General features: G+C 40.9%; 1 protein-coding gene across 2 annotated transcripts in view; it reads right to left on the bottom strand.

Moving 5' to 3' along the window:
• Window positions 1–1,611: 1,611 nt before the first annotated feature.
• The window catches only part of cherp (calcium homeostasis endoplasmic reticulum protein), a 31,710-nt gene continuing 15,280 nt past the window's right edge, over window positions 1,612–18,041 (bottom strand). For both annotated transcript variants that reach the window (XM_030433425.1, XM_030433424.1), the window contains 10 exons: window positions 14,806–15,060; window positions 14,457–14,652; window positions 14,115–14,356; window positions 10,907–11,040; window positions 9,984–10,070; window positions 9,541–9,693; window positions 7,728–7,841; window positions 7,544–7,638; window positions 3,553–3,738; window positions 1,612–2,799 (listed from right to left, as the gene is read on the bottom strand). In XM_030433425.1, the coding sequence (XP_030289285.1) occupies window positions 2,762–2,799; window positions 3,553–3,738; window positions 7,544–7,638; window positions 7,728–7,841; window positions 9,541–9,693; window positions 9,984–10,070; window positions 10,907–11,040; window positions 14,115–14,356; window positions 14,457–14,652; window positions 14,806–15,060 (1,500 nt within the window). In that variant the 3' untranslated portion in view covers window positions 1,612–2,761. The remainder of the gene's footprint in view (window positions 2,800–3,552; window positions 3,739–7,543; window positions 7,639–7,727; window positions 7,842–9,540; window positions 9,694–9,983; window positions 10,071–10,906; window positions 11,041–14,114; window positions 14,357–14,456; window positions 14,653–14,805; window positions 15,061–18,041) is intronic.

Below are 18,041 nucleotides of genomic sequence, written 5' to 3'. Positions count from 1 at the left end.
CAGGACGTGACGGAATGAATTGCAGAGAAATACAAAGCCACACCATGCTGATTCGCTAACACGCTGCCAATGAAAATGGTCATACAGCTAGCACACAACCAATCATATCAGACAATCCAATGGCTCAGACGGCCGACAGCGAACCTTCTCAGATGTCACATATTGAATCGGGTCAGACAACGTTCGAGTGGTTCCAAAAGCTTCCAATGCAGCTGAACACAATGAACAGATTTGTTGCCGACCTCGCCCGAGTCTCCCCAAACGCTTCAGATGTCCAACGGTTGGGCCGGTGTGTTCCTGCCTTTAGTCATATTTTTAGATCTAAATTATTATACAGTATTTATATATTGTGAGTTTATTGTGTTTGTGTTATGGGGTCCCGAAGAAACGTAATCCCATTTTTGCTGCACTACTTTTGTTGGTACAGCTAAATGACAATAGATCTCTGAGTGAGTGATTGATTGATTGAACTATCTCAGTTACCAGGAACAACTTAGTTACCGTCGCCATAGCAACCAATAACAATTGGGCCAACACAGAGACATGTGCATCAGTGAGTCAGTTTAATACACACAGTGGCACACATGTACAAACCCCAATTCCAATGAAGTTAGAACATTGTGTAAAACGGAAATAAAAACAAAACTTTTAACTTATATATTTTGAATTACACTACAAAGACAAAATATTTAATGTTCAACCTTATAACCTTTATTGTTTTTCTGCAAATATTCACTCATTTTGAGTTAATGCATGCAACACGTATTTAATCCAAAACACCCTTTGTGAGGCATTTGTGTTTCTTGAGTCTGCATCTTGGACTCACACACAAAGACTTCACACTTGACTTGAAATCATGCTAACAAGATTTGACTCAGACTCACGTTTTAATTTTTGTTATAAGTCTGGCAAGCTGACAGTCATTCCCTCTCTCCCTACCTCCTGTTTGACAAGCCCGTGGGATTAGATGACGACGAATGCTCAGCAACAACACAGCTCAAAACGACACCATGTTGAGCACGCCAGCAGCTGCTATACCATTTTTCATCACCTTTGGCTACAAAGACTCACAGAACTTTACGTCTGCTGAATCTAAATAAAGGATGCTGGATTGACAATGTCAAACTTTAAACGGCATGATTATCGCACAGGTGTGCTTTGGACTGGTCCCACTAAAATGTGTCTTTTGAATGTTGGCTTTGTTTTTTTAGTTTTTTAGTTTGTAGTGATTAATAAAAAAAAATTCTCACGTTAAGTTATTGCAACTTTATACAAGAAAGTTAAATGGGTACAAAGTAGTTTGAGAAGAAATTCAAACTTGTTTTTCTAGAATATTAATGAGGTAACAATGGACGCTGAGAAATATTTTTCCTGAATAAACAAGCTGTTAAACATAACTATATAGTGCACTTTAAACATAATCCAGTCATTTTTTAATTCCAGCCAAAAAGTTATATTAAAACTTTTTAGGACCTGCAGGAACCCTGTATTATGGTAAGAATAACAAATTCTCTAGTCTAATGCATGTCAAAAGAAGTAAAAAAGGGTTCTGTTTAGTTAGTCTTCCATGTCTTTACAGTGTATATGTGGAGATAAAATACAAGACAGTTCTTAATCACTTTTTGTTTTGTTGGATTTCTTTTAATACTACAACTGAATGACAGACTTGTATATGGTGGTAAGTCTTTACATGAAAAATGATCACAATAATCTGAAGCACAAAACCAACAAGAGTCAACAGAGCCACCATACCTTAATATACTTTCTGCCTCAAAGACACATACATTTCCACCCACTCCTGGTGATATCTAGCCATATGTACTTCTTCAGTGTTACTTGTACACATTTTGAGATATCAAACCAATGAGAGTTTTGACGCCCCCGACAGCCAGCAGTTTTCATTAGGACTTTTTACTCAGCAGGCTGTATGACTTTTATCTGAAGGAAAAGCATATCCTAAAGCATTCATCTTAATTTGTCCCATGAGGATTGTTTGTAAAAGTACTGCCATGACACTCAAAGGCTGTTCACATTCACTTTCCCAGACTCTAAATAATGCGAGTTGTGGAGTTAGTACAGACTTTACAAACTTTGTGAAACAGTGTCTACATAACGCTCGTAACGCTTTGAGCCTTTGGTGGATATTGGCAAACGTTTCTTTGCTAGAGAAACATTGTATCCGTTTGTCCAAGTGAATAACGTGTTATTTGTATATTGAGCGTTGAAGTGAGTTCTGATCACAGGTGGTTACTCAAGATTTAGGTTGAGAAGCAGGTTCATATCAGATGTGACGGACAAAAAGCTGTCCACATGTGATCACATCTATCAGGACAGATGAAGCAAATGCGAACAGCCCGTCAATTGCTTTTTTACATTCTCAATTTTAAACCATTTCTCTAAAAATGTTCAGGCACTGTCAGAGTTTGCCCTCTGTTATCAGCCAACACACTGACATTAGGCAGTGTTTCCAGGGTCCCTGGGAAGACTTCTAAAGGTAAATCCTGGTTACCGTCTGCTGTGTCACTAGTGTCAATGCTAACTGTTCGATCTGCAATTCTGATGCTTTCTGTTGAGACAGACTGGTCAATGATCTTGATTGAGCAGAATGTGGTCCTTTGTATCGACACACCAATTTATGAGGAAAAGGTAGGATTTGGGAGTGTTGAATATAATCCTGAATGGAAAGCTGAGTAAAATTAAGATCCTTGATGGTGGTGGCAAAGGGGAAGGTGGGGAGACTGTTTGCTGCAATTTGATGACATCAGTCAGTTGAAGGAGCCTCCTGAGGTTCCCGATTGACTAAATCAAGAAAAGAATAGATTATTGTTAAAGAATTATTTGTCCAACAGATTCAAAAGGTATAAAATACAGTGAAATCCTATCACTCATTTTTCCACTTCTTGCTTTATTAACAGAGAACATGCGCTATAATGAATATGTAAATGTCTAGTCCTTGAATATAGTACGAGCCCCTCACACAATTGTCAATACAATAATAGAAATGGCTTACAGTGTTTTCCACAGAATCTGACTTTTATTGTGGTGGTGGCTGTCCAGCTAACTTCCAGTTTTTCGCACTGAGCTAACTTGAATGGGGAGAACATGTAATTAGGCAGCTCTTCTAGATACCCCAAATTTTATCCGACCGAAATGCCAAAATTCTGACAGTAAAATAAGTCATTTCGCAGGGGTTGTGACTCTTATTACCATTACCATCTTATTACCTCTTATTACAGAAGCATCTTTCACAATGTTAAGTTTTGGGAAAGAGTCCCCAGTGCATCACAAGTTACGGCTGAGCCAACTGAGTTAAATGGTCCTCCTCCTCTTGGTTGGGTTTACTGGCGGACTAAAAACCACACTGCCATCCACTGTATTGGAATATATAACATCATGCTATTCTCTGATGGGTGCCCTGTCTTGATATGTGGCGGCTAATGTTGATATTGTGGCGGACCACCACAAACAAATGAATGTGTGGGAAACACTGGCTTATCTGTTGAGTGTGAGCAGCATGAATTCCGTTTTGAACATTAACATTTGTATGCTTACCTTCCTCTCGTGCCTTCATGCGGGCGACAAAGTTGTAGCTCTTGTTCCTGCGATAGTTCTCATAAGGGTCATCCAGGGACACTCCAACACCTTTATACTGGTCCCATTTATCCCTGATGTCACCTCCTTTGATGGGGTCCTGGATGCCCTGTTCTTTGGCCCCCAAACCACCCGAACCACTCCAGCCTGCAGCAGAGAGGACCACATGAGAAGAGAGGGGAAAGCAGAAGTCAGTGTATATGGAAGGGCCTAAAAACTGAAGCCAACACATAAGTGTCAAAAACTGCAATTCCTTAAACAACCACCTGAGGCTGGCTCTAGAAGTTGGTCAACCCCCATTAGAGTCTATGTTAAAATGTCCAACTTTACAGCAGATGTAAACATGCCTTTATCTCATGTGTAGGAACACAAGTCCTTTCGTCTCTGAATATCACAGAAAGCTTGTCTTCCTTGATTAGCTTTCACCCAAACTAACTTTTTTATTTTCAGCAGAAGGGCCTGACAGCCCTTTCACCTTTTAACCTCGCAAGGAGAGGAGACGTTGTTTTTCTTGTAATAAACCATTTAAATAGACACTCCACAGGAGGTTACTCCCCTCCTCTAGTTACAATTGATAACACATCTGCACCCCCCCCCCTTCTGAGACGGTTTAATCCTCCTTCCTCAGGTCAATCTCTGAGGTTAAACACCGATGGCATCTACTCTCTGAGCATCTGGAAGAAGACAGAACTGTTTTCTAACACAGATGTTAGAAACAAGTGCATTTGGAATTGTAAATTAGGTAATGACGGCTGATGTTCTTTCTCTTTGCTTTGGGACGTAATCCCGCTTTTTACCCTCACTTGTCATGGTGTGATTTATGACGATGTTGTTAAAAGAACTGTGACATTCCAATCTACAGCAGGGTCTGTCCAGAGTTCCCATAATTTCCAAATAACAAATAAACTAGAATCTCATCTTCTTAATTTTAATATATTAAGGAACAGTAGGATGTATCCATTAACTGATGTTTTCCACATTTCTCTATGTTATTGTTAAGCCAAGAAAAAGTTTTATTGTTATGAGTTGGTTTGGGGTACAACCTCAGCCCCTCCCCTTCGGTGAGCCCTGATGATTGGAACAGACTGTTAGAAGATCCTTTTTGTTTAAAACTTTTATCTACTAATAAAATGTCTCTGACATGTTTTGTTAAGATATAACTAGAAGGAATATGTGTAAGTCCTAATACAGTATATGCAAGTGTGTTTGATATCTCAACCAAGTTTTACTTTTCTTTGATCTTACGTGATTTTGATTCTGTCACGTTATTTTATGTAGACAAAGTCTACCTATTAGGCCATTGTGAAATTCTGGGAAAGGTGCAACTAATCTCGAAACATTAGAAGCGGTAGTTCAGTTTAATCAAACTCATATCACAGAAGAAGTAACGCTGTCAGCCCGTCTGCCTGCCAGCCAGGGTCATAAGACCAGAGACATGCTCTCTCTCTCTCTCTCTCTCTCTCTGACCCTCTCCCTCTCTGACTTCTCACTTTCTTCTCATTCTCTTACTTTTTCACTCTTCCTCTTATCTTAATTTTAAATTACTCTTCTTTTTAAAGTATAATCTTTTTCTTTTATTTTTGCGACAAGCTCTAAGACAAGCAGTTGAATCACTTGCTTTAACTGCTTCACTTTTATCAAAGTTTTTGCAGACATCCTGCTGGGCTCTTGGACCGAGAGTTCCTCAACAGAGTACCAGACTTCCCTTTGGCCATCGGACTGACATGGCAAGCTCACAGTCGAAACCCAGAACATTCAAGGAGACCAGAACTTCCAGACTTCCTGACTTCCAGATAAAGTAGGCTGAATGTCTCCATACAGCTGGATCAACACACGTGAGAACGAGCTGGTGTCTAAAGCTTAGATCCTCATCTTTTGAGCTCAAGAGGAATTGAGGTTAAGGTTTCAATAGTATTAAAATGTACCCCTGGAATATTTAATATATAAAACCCAACCCATAATTTCACCATCTGCCAGTGACCACATAACCTTATGACTTTACTCATTACAGTCTCTACATTTTCTGTTATCTGTTGTTGTTAGTCTAAATTGCCATCTCACTTATTTACTGAAATATTTAGTCAATAAAGATATATAACCGTCTGTTGTTGTTCATGCAAGTTCATTTTAATATGGAGAACTGATGGAACTGTGTAAAGAAATCACTGCTTCAGAAAATGAGATTGAATATAGATTTTGAAATTAAAAATGGATATAAATTGATTTGAAATTGATTTGACCTGTTCAAACTAAACTTGTCCAGTCGGATTTGAGTAATTTCCTCTGGATTAGTCAAATAGATAAAACAACGGAGGTGGTGCCCCATTTAAGAGTGTGTTATTAATCACCAGTTATTAATTACATTTATTATTAAGTGGTGTATCTCCTACACATGTATCCACTCATGACAAATGTATGTTTGATTTATAAAGTTACACTTCATTAGGGCCGTAGCTGCTTGCAGTGACAGCTAGCCATGAGCGATCTGCTTGGCTTCAACTTAGCTAATTCAGTCACTGATCTTCACCTCTCAAATGTATTAACGCCGTTAGTGCTAAACAGCAGACAGCTGCTGGATATACCGAGCTGTGGAGGAGACAAGCTGTGGGTAGAGCCCTGAGCTTCTGGAGGAGTGCAGAACTGGGGTTGAAGAGAGCACAGAGTCTGGTTTTCTGAACTTTTGGGATTTAAAAGTGAGATTTGAAAAAAAATGTCACTGTCATGTTCTGTGATTCTTTATTTGACTGGAGGGAAATGTACTTGATAATACAGAGAAGAGATGGAAAAGAAAAGATACTGCAGGATTCAGGACAAAACTGAACACAAACACAGACACACAAGGTACTAGGTAATTTAATCATTTATACAACACAGGGTTGCATAATGAAATGGAGATACATAGGGCTAAACAATTAATTGCAAAATAATTGAAATCTGAATATAAGTAAGTGCAATACCCAAATCGCAAGAACTGCAATTATTTTATAAAAGGTAAAATGTGTCACTAAACTTTCTTTCTAAATGTTGGTGTTGAAGAGATGTTCTGGCCTAAAAGCTTGCTCTCCAGATGTAAAAAAAAACAAAAACGTGTTTTTTGGCAAAGATCCGGAAAAATGCCTAAACACCATGATTTTACCAGTTTTTCATTAACAATGAAAATTTTAATGTTAAATTTACATTAAAGAGAACAATAATCACCAATGATATTGGAACCGCAATATCTGTCAAAATAATCGTAATATCACTTGTTGAACTTATCATCCAGCCCTAGAGGTACATAAACTTCATTCAACATAAAATATACAGTTATTTCTATATTAACTCCCAGCTTCTGCGACTAAACCGTTTAGTAGTAATAGAGGCAAGCCTGCAGCGATAATACTTCAGAATAACAAAATGTATCATAATTTGGAGAAGCTACTCGCCGCTGCATCTTCAAGCACCACCGTTACCTACTGTTGCTTGCTGTCTTGTAGCTGCTAATGTACAGTAAGGTGTTCTGTCTGTCTGGGGCAAATAAACCTACAGTCCAACTCAAACAAGTAACTTTCATAAACACAAATGATCCCTCAATCAAACTCACACAGAATATTTTTTTGTGTGTCAACACTAATTGCTTATTAGTGTTAGTTAGCTTGGTAGCCTCTAGCTCAGCTCGCTTTAGCTCAACCCACGCTCCACCTCTTAGCCCATTTCTGATAAGATGAGCGAGTCAGGTGATGTCAAGATGACCAGCGCTAATGCTGCCCACTTTGTTATGCATCTCAGGAACCTCTTGGTGACGTTGTGGCGACTCTGTCCACTATATTTTTTAGTCAATCTATAGCATGTGGTTTTACTTTTATTTTACAGGATGGAAAACATTCACATTAAAAGTAGCTCAAAACATTTTTACTGGAAAATTTAAGAATTAGTTGAAATTATATAATACATGAGACAAGAAAGTACATACCCATCTTCATCAGCAGCTGATGGCCCTTGTTCTCTTCCCCTAGCCTATTGTCTGCAGACAGTTTGGAGGGAGGGGCACCCAAAACTGATGTGGATCTGTAGACAGCAAGAATGGTGGTCATCCATACAACAGCAAATTTAGTCTTATGATAACACCAGTTCAAAGAGCAGTGAAGGGGACTCACGGGGGGGAGGAGCTCCGGGACTTGGGGCCACGGCGTCTCTTGGTGGGTGAATTAGAACGGGATCTGGACCTTGAGCGCGAGTGACTCCTTGATGACCTGGACCTACTCCTGGACCTGAACAGAAGCAGGTTAGGGCATTTTAGGCCAAGTGCGTAAGGTTTAAAAAACTTCTGAGGACAGTAAAACGAAATATTTCACAGTATACGGGCTGCTTAAACACAACAGGAGGGAAGATGCACACATGGAAACCACTGCATAACACAGGAAAAGATGAACTTGAAGCCTAACAACACACCACATGTCACAACAACACACCACATGTAGCATTAACAACATACTACAGGTTGCATTCACAGAATTGTACAGCATGAGTGAAACAAGGTGAATGTGTTCAGTCAGATACATGTAAGGTGTACGATTGAAAAACAAAGCAGACTGTTATTTCTCTCTCTAAAAACTTTTCCACTGCACAAACATAACCACATATAATGTAACATTGACCGATGTCACAAATTTTGCTTCCAGTTCATTCTTGATTGCTATGGGAATGGGTTCCTGGTACCAATGTTTGGCTCTGCTCAGGAAGTGACACACTTGAACTAGAGGTCGACCGATTAATCGTTTTGGCCGGTTAATCCGCGCCGATAGGACGTTTTACAAACTATCGGAATCAGTGGAACTTGGCTCCGATAGTGGCCGATGGCTGCAGTTTTTTTCCACAGCGCCATAAACTGCTTCTTCCCTGCCCTGCTCTCTGTCTTTCTGATCACTGAGGGGCGGGGCTGCTCCTCTCTCTGCTGCTGTGTGCAGCGGCAGAGAGAGGAGAGATGTGACCCAGGTGGAAACGGCGACACGCGTTATTGTAAGTGCAATAAAACCTTCACAAGTTGAAAGTCAACATAACCTCCTTGGCGGAGGCAATAAGTACCACTTGTTCGACAAGCATAAACGTGCATCATATTTCAGCATAAACAGCGACATTTCCACCGGCACGTTTTACACGACCACAGTGCTTTTTAAGCTAACAATTAACAGCTTGTTAAGAACACGCTAAAACGAAAGTTGTCTGTGTCTGTTCATCTTAGTTTGCCATGAATCTTAAAATTTGGCAATTTGCTGGCTGAGGCAAACCTGAAATCAAATCCCTTCACTATACGCCTTGTTTAACCAGTGTTATTTTGTGATTATTATTTTGTATGGCACACAGTAACATCACTCTCAAAATGTGAGGGATCACTTAATCCCCCCCCCCCCCCCCCCATTAAAGTGCAACTTAAATCATCCATGTAGATTTTAATAGATATTGAACATACAAGTTTAAATTAAATATATTTATTATATAATAACATATAACTAATAGCGAGTGAGTGATATCAGCCAATTAATCGGCTATCGGCTTTTTCCTGCTATCGGTCGACCTCTAACTTGAACCAAGCTCCAGGTTCTTTCAGTGGTTGTGGGCTGTACTGTTGATCCTGGATGGCTAAGCAGATATGACACAGTGTCGCAACTATGACATCTAAAAAGATGACTGCAAACACAACAACAGGGGGAGTTGGAGCTGGAAAACAGAGCAGTAAGAAGCAGAAAGGGGTTTGATGCTTCTTATACAACAACATATCAGCTCTGCTTCCTCCATTGTTGTCTGTACCACAACCTGTACCTTCACTTTTCGCTAACAGTGAAAATAACTGGTCCCTCTTTTTTGTAAACAAGTGTTCATTTCCATATTGACAAGACATTCCCAACACAAAATTACCTTCTTGTGTGTGTGTGTGTGTGTGTGTGTGTGTGTGTGTGTGTTGCTGCAGACCTGGATCTCGAGTAGGAACGGGAGCGGCTGTGAGAACGGGAGCGCGATGAGCGTGACCGAGACTGAGAGGACTTCGAAGAGCGAGAGCTGGAGCGAGATGAAGACCGTCCTCTGCTGCGGGAATTACTTCTTGAGCGACTGCCTCCACGACCACTAGAAGGAATGAGCCCAGGAAGAGGTGGGCGGTCCAATGGTACAAGAGGAGGGGGCATTAAAATGAACATAATTAACATGTGGGTGAAGTGTCTACATCTCTTGATACACCTACAGTGACATCAATAAAAATTTTGCAGTAACAACAATTAACTTTGAGTAGAATGAGTAGACACAGTGGAGTTTGAAAACTCATTTTCACAGACAACAAAACAAGCCATCTACTCAGAATGTGAGTGAATAACAAAGAGAGAACAAGAGCGAAAGGTCCAAATCAAGAGGAGGCTCACCTGTTGCGTTTTTCCTGTCCCTTTTTCCTTCTGGCTCTCATCTTGGCCCTGAAGAACTCATATAGGCCATTCTGCTCCCAGCCTTCACTGGTGGAGGAATAAACCACAGCCAGCTGTGAATATTACCTACACCAAATTCTGTCATAAGATAGCAGTGCCACACAGGACTGCTATACAGAAACCAATTTTATGGATGAATTAAATCCTTAAATACAATCACAAAGATGAAACCATAGCCTAATTTGGATTAAGCACAGCTGATATAAGTACTGCAGTGTTTCCCCTAAATACAAATAGCAGCAGTGCACTGAAATTTGAGCACCTCTGCTGAGAGGAGAGAGGGAGGAGGGGACAGGAGAGGACGAGAGAGGAAAGGAGGTGGAGAAGTCAAGAGAGGAGAGTGTATAGAAAGCTGCATTTTGTTTCCAATGTTTTTCACGATATGTGCACTTCATTTGTCAACAAACCTGATTAACAGCGAGTACAGCATAAAAAAAGAGGAGAGGAGAGGTCGCATAATTTGCACTTTCACTCCTGCTTTAGAAACTAAAGTTGTATCTATGTTGTACATTTGTGGTTAACAGGCAATTGACAGATTCCCTAAAATATAAAATTAATCAATATTTAGACAGGATTGATTAAAGACTGCCATATATTGAAGTTATTTTATCAGTTGAATGCCATCAAATCTAAGTAAATTAACACTGTTTGATAATGCAAATTAGTTTTGTAAAAAAAAGGAGAGTCAAGAATAAGTATCTGAGAAAATGAATAAATGACAGTTAGCTAACCGGTAGCATACACCCAGTGGATATAAATGGTTAACCAGTGCCTGATACACATAAAATAATGGCTTGTTTGTCACATCACACAAATCTTAGTAACAATTTGAATGTTGGTCTGCTTTGTTAAGATGTGTGTACCTGTTCCGAGGCCGATCATGGGATGGAGGGCTGTAGAAAGCTTCCACAGCAGCTAGCAGCCGGTCACTAGGAGGCATGGGAGGCGGTAGGCGGATGTCTTTAGGATCCAGAGGTTTATAATCACAGTCTTCAAGCTGCGCAATAGAGAGTACAGAGACAGTCACGGAGCCTGCAGATTTGTTATTGTTGGTAAATGTGTCTAATTCGATTATAAAACTGATGGCAGTGGATCGGTCAGTTATTTAGAAATGATTATTCCATTAGTGATAGGGAGTCTTCCTTTAGTCTGTTGTCAAGGTTGTCTTAAAGTATTCTTACAGTCACCCCGAGATTACATCAGATGCGTGTCCGCTTCGTTATGGCTCTGATCCGATTTTGCTCCGCAGCCGCCGTCCGGCAACCCCCAACGGGTGACAACTGACGACGCTAGACTGAGGAGTTCCCGCGATGATCACATAATCACTCGAAGTGTTCCAGACAGAAGGATTAGTAGAAGAGCTTCCATTTGTCTCTTTTCTGAAATTTGTGTGCTGACGTAAACACAGAGTGTTTTACAATGAAAAGTAACCGCATGTTATATTGTTGTTTTGGCGCATGACTTCCTGTCTGTTCTTTGCTAAATTCAGCTGAATTGCTGCGTCATGCTCCGGCATCTGCCAGAAATGGAAGTCCTGCATATCTGTTCCGGAGGTCAGAAACGCAGCGCAGCAGCCCTGGTGGAAGTTAACACATGGACTACAGTGAATCCTCAGCGCCGCTGCCTTGGTGGAGCTGTAACTCAGCGGACACGTATCTGGTGGAATCTCAGGGTCATTCTGTAAACCAGAGTGGCAGTACCGCATCCCATTACCACTGTTCTTTAATCCTCTGGTTAATTTTGACAGCAAATTCTGATTTAGTCTTAGTCTTTTGAATAACACACCATTCAGTTTTAGTCATATTTTAGTCATCTGAAATCTTTTAGTCTTAGTCTAGTTTAAATCGACTAAATATAAGTTTTAGTCTTAGTCTAGTCTTAAGTCTTTCAGTCTTATATTATATATTAGCAGATTTTAGTTGACTAAATCTACGGTGGACTGATTCGGCTAAATGTTCCCTCAGAAATTCCGGTCATTGGAAGCATTCATCAGTCTGTTATGGAATGGTATTAAGGTTTGAATATGCAATACAGACATAGATTTAATGATTGTGATAAAAAACATGTATTTTACTTTATTCTTAATGTCTAAAACTTGACCGTGGCCTTTTTACAGAAGATAATTTCACATAAAAGAAGCATAAGGCCTGCTCTCCCTGAAAAATACACATGCTCCCTGAAAAAGATATGCATTCTCCCTGAATGATATGCAATGTATGACATTCTTTCAAGATGAAGTACAATAACCACCTAACTCTGAACTTACAGTCTTCTACTGTCTGTGCAAAATCAAAAACATTAAAACATGCTATTCAAAAATAATAATAGAACTATTGGTTGTGTGTTTTAATCAAAATGCTCATTTTAGTTTTCTTTGGACCTGTTAGTCTCCTATCTACGATCTCCATCATTAGCACAAAGTCCTCATCCTCAAATGTTGTGAGAGGTAAACCTGTGCGTCCTAGCTATGGCTCCTTGGTCTGTTGTTCCTTCCATTCAGTTGTGTACTTTGAAGAAATTATGAAAGCTGTAGAGATGGCCTGATGCTGGGTTGCACTAGCAGCACTAGCTTTATTTCCACTTGGCCCAAGGTCATCAGATTTCATTGTGATTTTTTTCTTTGTTGCCCAATCTCCTCAGATCTCTCCCCTTCTCTGTCTCTCACACTCACACACTCACACACACACATACACACCCCCACACACACACACTTATAGTCATATAAGTGTCACAACATCTACATAGGTGTGATTGGCAAAGGACAAAAAAGCAGGAAAATATAGGCCCCACTATGTCTGTATAATCAGTAACCTAGCAACAGTAGGAGGGTCCATGGGGGCCCCCGGAAAAAAAAAAATAGTAAAAATAACCCTTTAAAATTTGTTGGTGAGATTTTTGAAAAAAATACATAATTTTCAGAATTTCAGAATCAGAATCTAAGACATGAGACAAAAAAGTGTATAAATTGACATTGTTGCTTGAAAATATGTGAGCATTAGAGAACCACTATTTTCTTTATTATAATAGACTTTTTTAAATGGAAACTGAATTGGTTTCAGAAGTCAGTGGGTCACATGACATGGAAGCTACTGAGAAAAAAAATCACAATTTCGGCATATTAATATTCACATAAAATACAGGAAGCACTAAAATACAATAAAAAGATCTGTGTCTCATATCTCCAGTTTACTAATACAATCTGCTGCTGGTTTGGAGTCACATGACATAGAAGATATTGAAAAAACTGCAATTATTTTGTATTTATATATTTATACTAAGTAATTTAATGACGTTCCCTTAATCAGTTTCCAGCGGGTCAGCGAGGCTCTGGAGGTGAGCTAACTGTTCTTCTGCTGCTCACACTGGATGAACCTCAGTAAAGTCTTGGCTGGACCTGAAGGGATATTCTACAGAATATCCAACCTGAAACTAACTTCACCCCGGTTCGATGAGTCTCCTGTTGCAGCCTTTGAATAGGATGGCGAGGATTTCAGTCACTCAACTTAAACGGTGACTTGTAGAAAAGATACAAATAGCAGTAATGACAATAACAATTGATTTCAAGATAACTTGGGATGTAGTACTTTCACTGGGTGCAACTTAAATTCACCATTTGCCCGTAATATTAAACCTACAAAAATCCTGTTTCTTTTTTTTTTTTGGCGTCGCTGAAAATCCAGCAGCAGAATGCATATTGGGGAAACACTGACACATCAGATAACCTTTCGTAACCATTGCAGGCTCTTTGGTGGAGCTCTGCTTTGAATGAAGTTCCGTCATGACAAAAAACGTTGACAGCGGTGGCCGGTCATTATGTTTATCAATCCCCGACCCGGCCAGTGCCTTCGTCACAGTCTACGTCGATCATATCTGACTTTTTATTTAGTTTTTATTTAGTTTTCTTCAGTGAAAAAGGTTCGTTGGATTAATATTTTTCATCATAGTCTTCATCAACGAAATTAACACTAAAGCATTCTGACCTTTCTGCAAGAAAGTAACTAAAGTTAACTAACCAAAGTTTGAACAGCTGAACATATGTTTCTTGTGCTCCATTAGAAGCATGTAACTTACTTTGACTAACGGAGCCATAAGACCAGCTGGCAGATCAAAGTAGGGTACGTTGGGCACAAGACTGGGATCATCTTGGACCGGATGCTGCCGATGACGCATGTGGGGTGAATGGCCGTTGAAGCCATGCGGGGGTGGGCCAAAATCCGGGTGCTGGCCTCCACCCCAGGGAGGATGTTCAGCCCCCATACCTGGAGGGGGGGGCCTCTGGTTGGGATGATGATGGGGAGGAGGACCTGGCATGTCTGGCAAACAAAGGTGGATTTTCTTAAAATACACAAGGACTCAAAAGCATGTGGACTTCAAATTGCATTAAAGAACAGTTACTGATCATTAGCTTCACACCTCCGGGATAATCTCCCTGAGCATAGTCAAAGCGGTGTGGGGTGTACGGCGGCCTGTCATAATGGTGTCTGGGTGGAAAGTCGTCCTGCATAAAACGTGGCGGGAAACGTCCAAAACTGTGTGGTGGTGGGGGAGGTTGGTTGAAAGGAGGCGGCTGCTGGTGGGGAGGGAAGGGCCCTCTGAAGTGAGGAGGTCTCTGTAAAAATGCATGACAAACAATATACTCAAAAATGGCCAAACACTCTAGTCTAATCCAGACTGGGTCATACTGCAATGATAGAGGGTAAATGTAGAGTATACAATGCAATACAAATACATAGAAATCTGGTCACAATAATTATCTACATGCCTGCATGCGTGGGGGAAATGGGGGCTCCCTCTGGCCCCACGGAGGCTGGTCTGGCTGGTTCCCCCATGGTGGCTGCTGATCATATGAGTTCCAAGATGGAGGGCCAGGGTCAGAGCCACCAGGACCACTCCAGGGACCTCCTTCTCTGTGTGGACCTCCACTCCAGTTCCCTGGGTCCCTCTGGTCATTCCACATTCCCTCATGGCTGTTCCATGGTGGACAAGGAGGGGGAGGCTGGTTCGGGTCAAAAGGAGGCTGAGGAAGTACATAAGTCAGAAAGCCTGAGTGTCGCCTGTTGTATGAAGTCGCATATGCTGCATAAATCCAGAGCAGGGAATTTCAAAGGCTGGGCGAGATCAGCCGAGGACAACTTGCATATGACTCATCACTGTTGATGTTTTTAGATTAATGCAGGATAAAGGAGTGAATCTTAGCTTGCCTCTCAAAAAGGATGATGGGTCGATTCTTTCAACTCTCTAATACACCTTTCACACTAGACCAGGGGTTCTCAACCTTTTGCAAGCTGGGCCCCCCCAAAGCTGGTTCATTGCAGTTGGAAATGGTGTCCAATTATTGATCAGGACTTTTTTCTAAAGTCAACTTTTTAGTAATTTCACTGCATCCTATATAACATGGGAATGATAACATGAGAATGATCAGGGATGTGTATCAATAGTCGTTTTACATTCTCTCACTTCCTCCTGGCATTTAAAAGCTAGGAAGCCATAAAATGTAGCTAGACTTCACCAACTCTGTCAATAGGAGTGGTTAAAAATTCAACAAGAGGACTACCAGAAACTTGTGGATGACTATCAAAGGCACATAACTAAGGTGAAAATGGCAGACATATAACCAAATATTAGAATTACTGTTTGTACTTTTTTGAGCCAGCAGATTTGGTCACATTTTCAGAAGACCTTTAACAGGGTTTCTGCAGGCTTGAACACATGTTTGGTCCGGCCCGCGAGGCAATCCATAAATACATTCACAAAAAATTAATTCAGGAAAAATTATTTCAAATGTGCAATTAAATGCCCCCCGGGGCAGGTGTCTGTCTTTCCAGGCCATGACCAAGGTTATTGAACACAACATCATCGCGTATCATCTCATCGCGTCGTGTCCTCAGTGATTGACTGGTGACAACACCGACAGGATACTCGCGTTGGCTAAAACAGAAGATGATGAGTAAGAAAAGAAAAGTTGGTGCGGAGTGTCGCTCTTTCAAGGATAAATAGACAAATGAATTCTTCTTTGTGAAAGTGAAAGGCAAGTCCGTGTGCCTGGTTTGTGGGGACGCTCCGGCAGTAATGAAAAAGGCAAACCTTGAGCGTCATTATAGTGCGAAACATGCAAAACCGGATGCATTGAAAGGACAAGTGCGCATGGACAAAGTCTTGCCGCTATTCAAGTTTGATTGGCCAGCAAACAGTTTTATCCAAACTGCGAGCAGACCAGGACAACGTGACGCAGGCTAGCTTCGTCGTGGTGAGTGAGCTAATTGCTAAGAAGCTGAAACCACATGCGGAGGGGGAATTTATGGAGTGCCTCGTTACCGCTGTGGAGCTGCTCGCACCAGAAAAAAATCAAGCTGTTCCAAAGTGTAAGTTTGTCTCGGAGAACCATCTCAGATCAGATTACTGACATGGCACAAGACATTGAGAAATCATTGAAGGATTTTGGAAGAGATTTTCGGTTTTTCTTTTCAAAACTGCCTCTTGGAAAGACTCTGCTCAGCTCAAGACTGACTGACCCAAAACTGGACAACCAGCTGAGAGTAGCATCGTCATCACTGCCACCTGACATCAGACGTCTCACCAAGGAGAAGCAGTTCCAGCCATCGCATTAGGTCACACTGATATGATAATAGACAACCTTATAATGTACCTCAAATCATTTCAGAGCATTCTGATGTAAAAATAAACAAATACGGCCCTCTCAAATCACTCGAAAAATGACATTGGAGCTATATTCAGCCTGCTTTCAAAAGAAAACTCCCTGTATCCACTCAACAATTTCACCTCAGATTGATAGTAGACAACCTTATATGAGACAACTCAGATCTGTCATTTTCGAGTGATTTAAAGCTGATATATTTTTTATTTCACATCAGGATGCTCTGAAATGATTTGGAACCAACAGGAACAGACAATTAATTGGATTCAAACACGAAGATACACCGAAATGGATGAAATTAAAGTTGGCTAAAACATTAATTAATAGTCATGATATTTACGTTATTGCAATTAAGTTAAAAAGGCCATAAAAATTATGTTGTGAGCTGCTTACCTTTAAAAAAAAAAAAAATGTCATGGCCCCTGAGGGATGGTATGAAAATTGAAATGGCCCTCGATAGGAAAAAGGTTCCCCACCCCTGACCAAAGGGAACCCGTAGGAGCACCTTGGGCAGGTCTAAGTACTGGCATTGCCCAACTCACAACAAAACAGTACCACATAAAAGCACAATCTCTAAAAGTGCTGTCCCCGTTCAATGATGCCACAGTCAAGCTGTCAGAGGAGAAGAGAGTGTTGGGATCTAAAGTAATTCCCCTGTTATCAATGCTACACCACGCACTGGAGGAGGGCATGGAAATTGTCCAAACTCCTGATGTCACAATAATGGCTGAGAGTCTGAGGAGGCAACTTAAGGAGAAACTAAACACAATGCAATCAATGGGCATCATGTCACTGAAGACACTGCTCGATCCCAGATTTAAGAATATAGGCTTCTTTAGCCCAATAACGCTGCAGATGAAGACAAGAGACTCACTGTCAAATGTGCAGCTGTTATCAAAAACAGTGCGTCCTCCTCCTCCTCATCACAACTGCACACATCAGAAGCTTCTCAGCCTGTGACTCAAGGTAATAGACAGGGGTGCATCGCACATTGCCTTCCTTACTTTGGAGCAAATGTGCCGCCTTTTCTATCTAAAAAGGGCTAGTATCAGCTGTATTGGTGTTGACTGAATTAACAACAGGGGTACTAGAATGGCAACAATGAGAAAACCCCTAAAACAGTGGCGGTCATTTCAAGTTTCTCCCTCTTGATCTTTTTTGGCTGGTTTTCCACTAATGCTGGTTTTGGCAAGACTCATCATCACAACTGGCAGTATGACGCGATTCCTTAACCCTACAGAAGCTGCACAGGTTGTCCAACTCCTCCAGGATGGCACATCCACACCTGCCGTGACAAGGAGATTTAATGTGTCTCTCAGCACAATCTTCACAACATGGAGATT

Source organism: Sparus aurata, chromosome 11 (assembly GCF_900880675.1).
Source record: "Sparus aurata chromosome 11, fSpaAur1.1, whole genome shotgun sequence".
Classification (NCBI taxonomy): domain Eukaryota; kingdom Metazoa; phylum Chordata; class Actinopteri; order Spariformes; family Sparidae; genus Sparus; species Sparus aurata.
The sequence above is the reverse complement of the archived record's forward strand: the minus strand, read 5'-3'. Positions and strand labels throughout refer to the sequence as shown.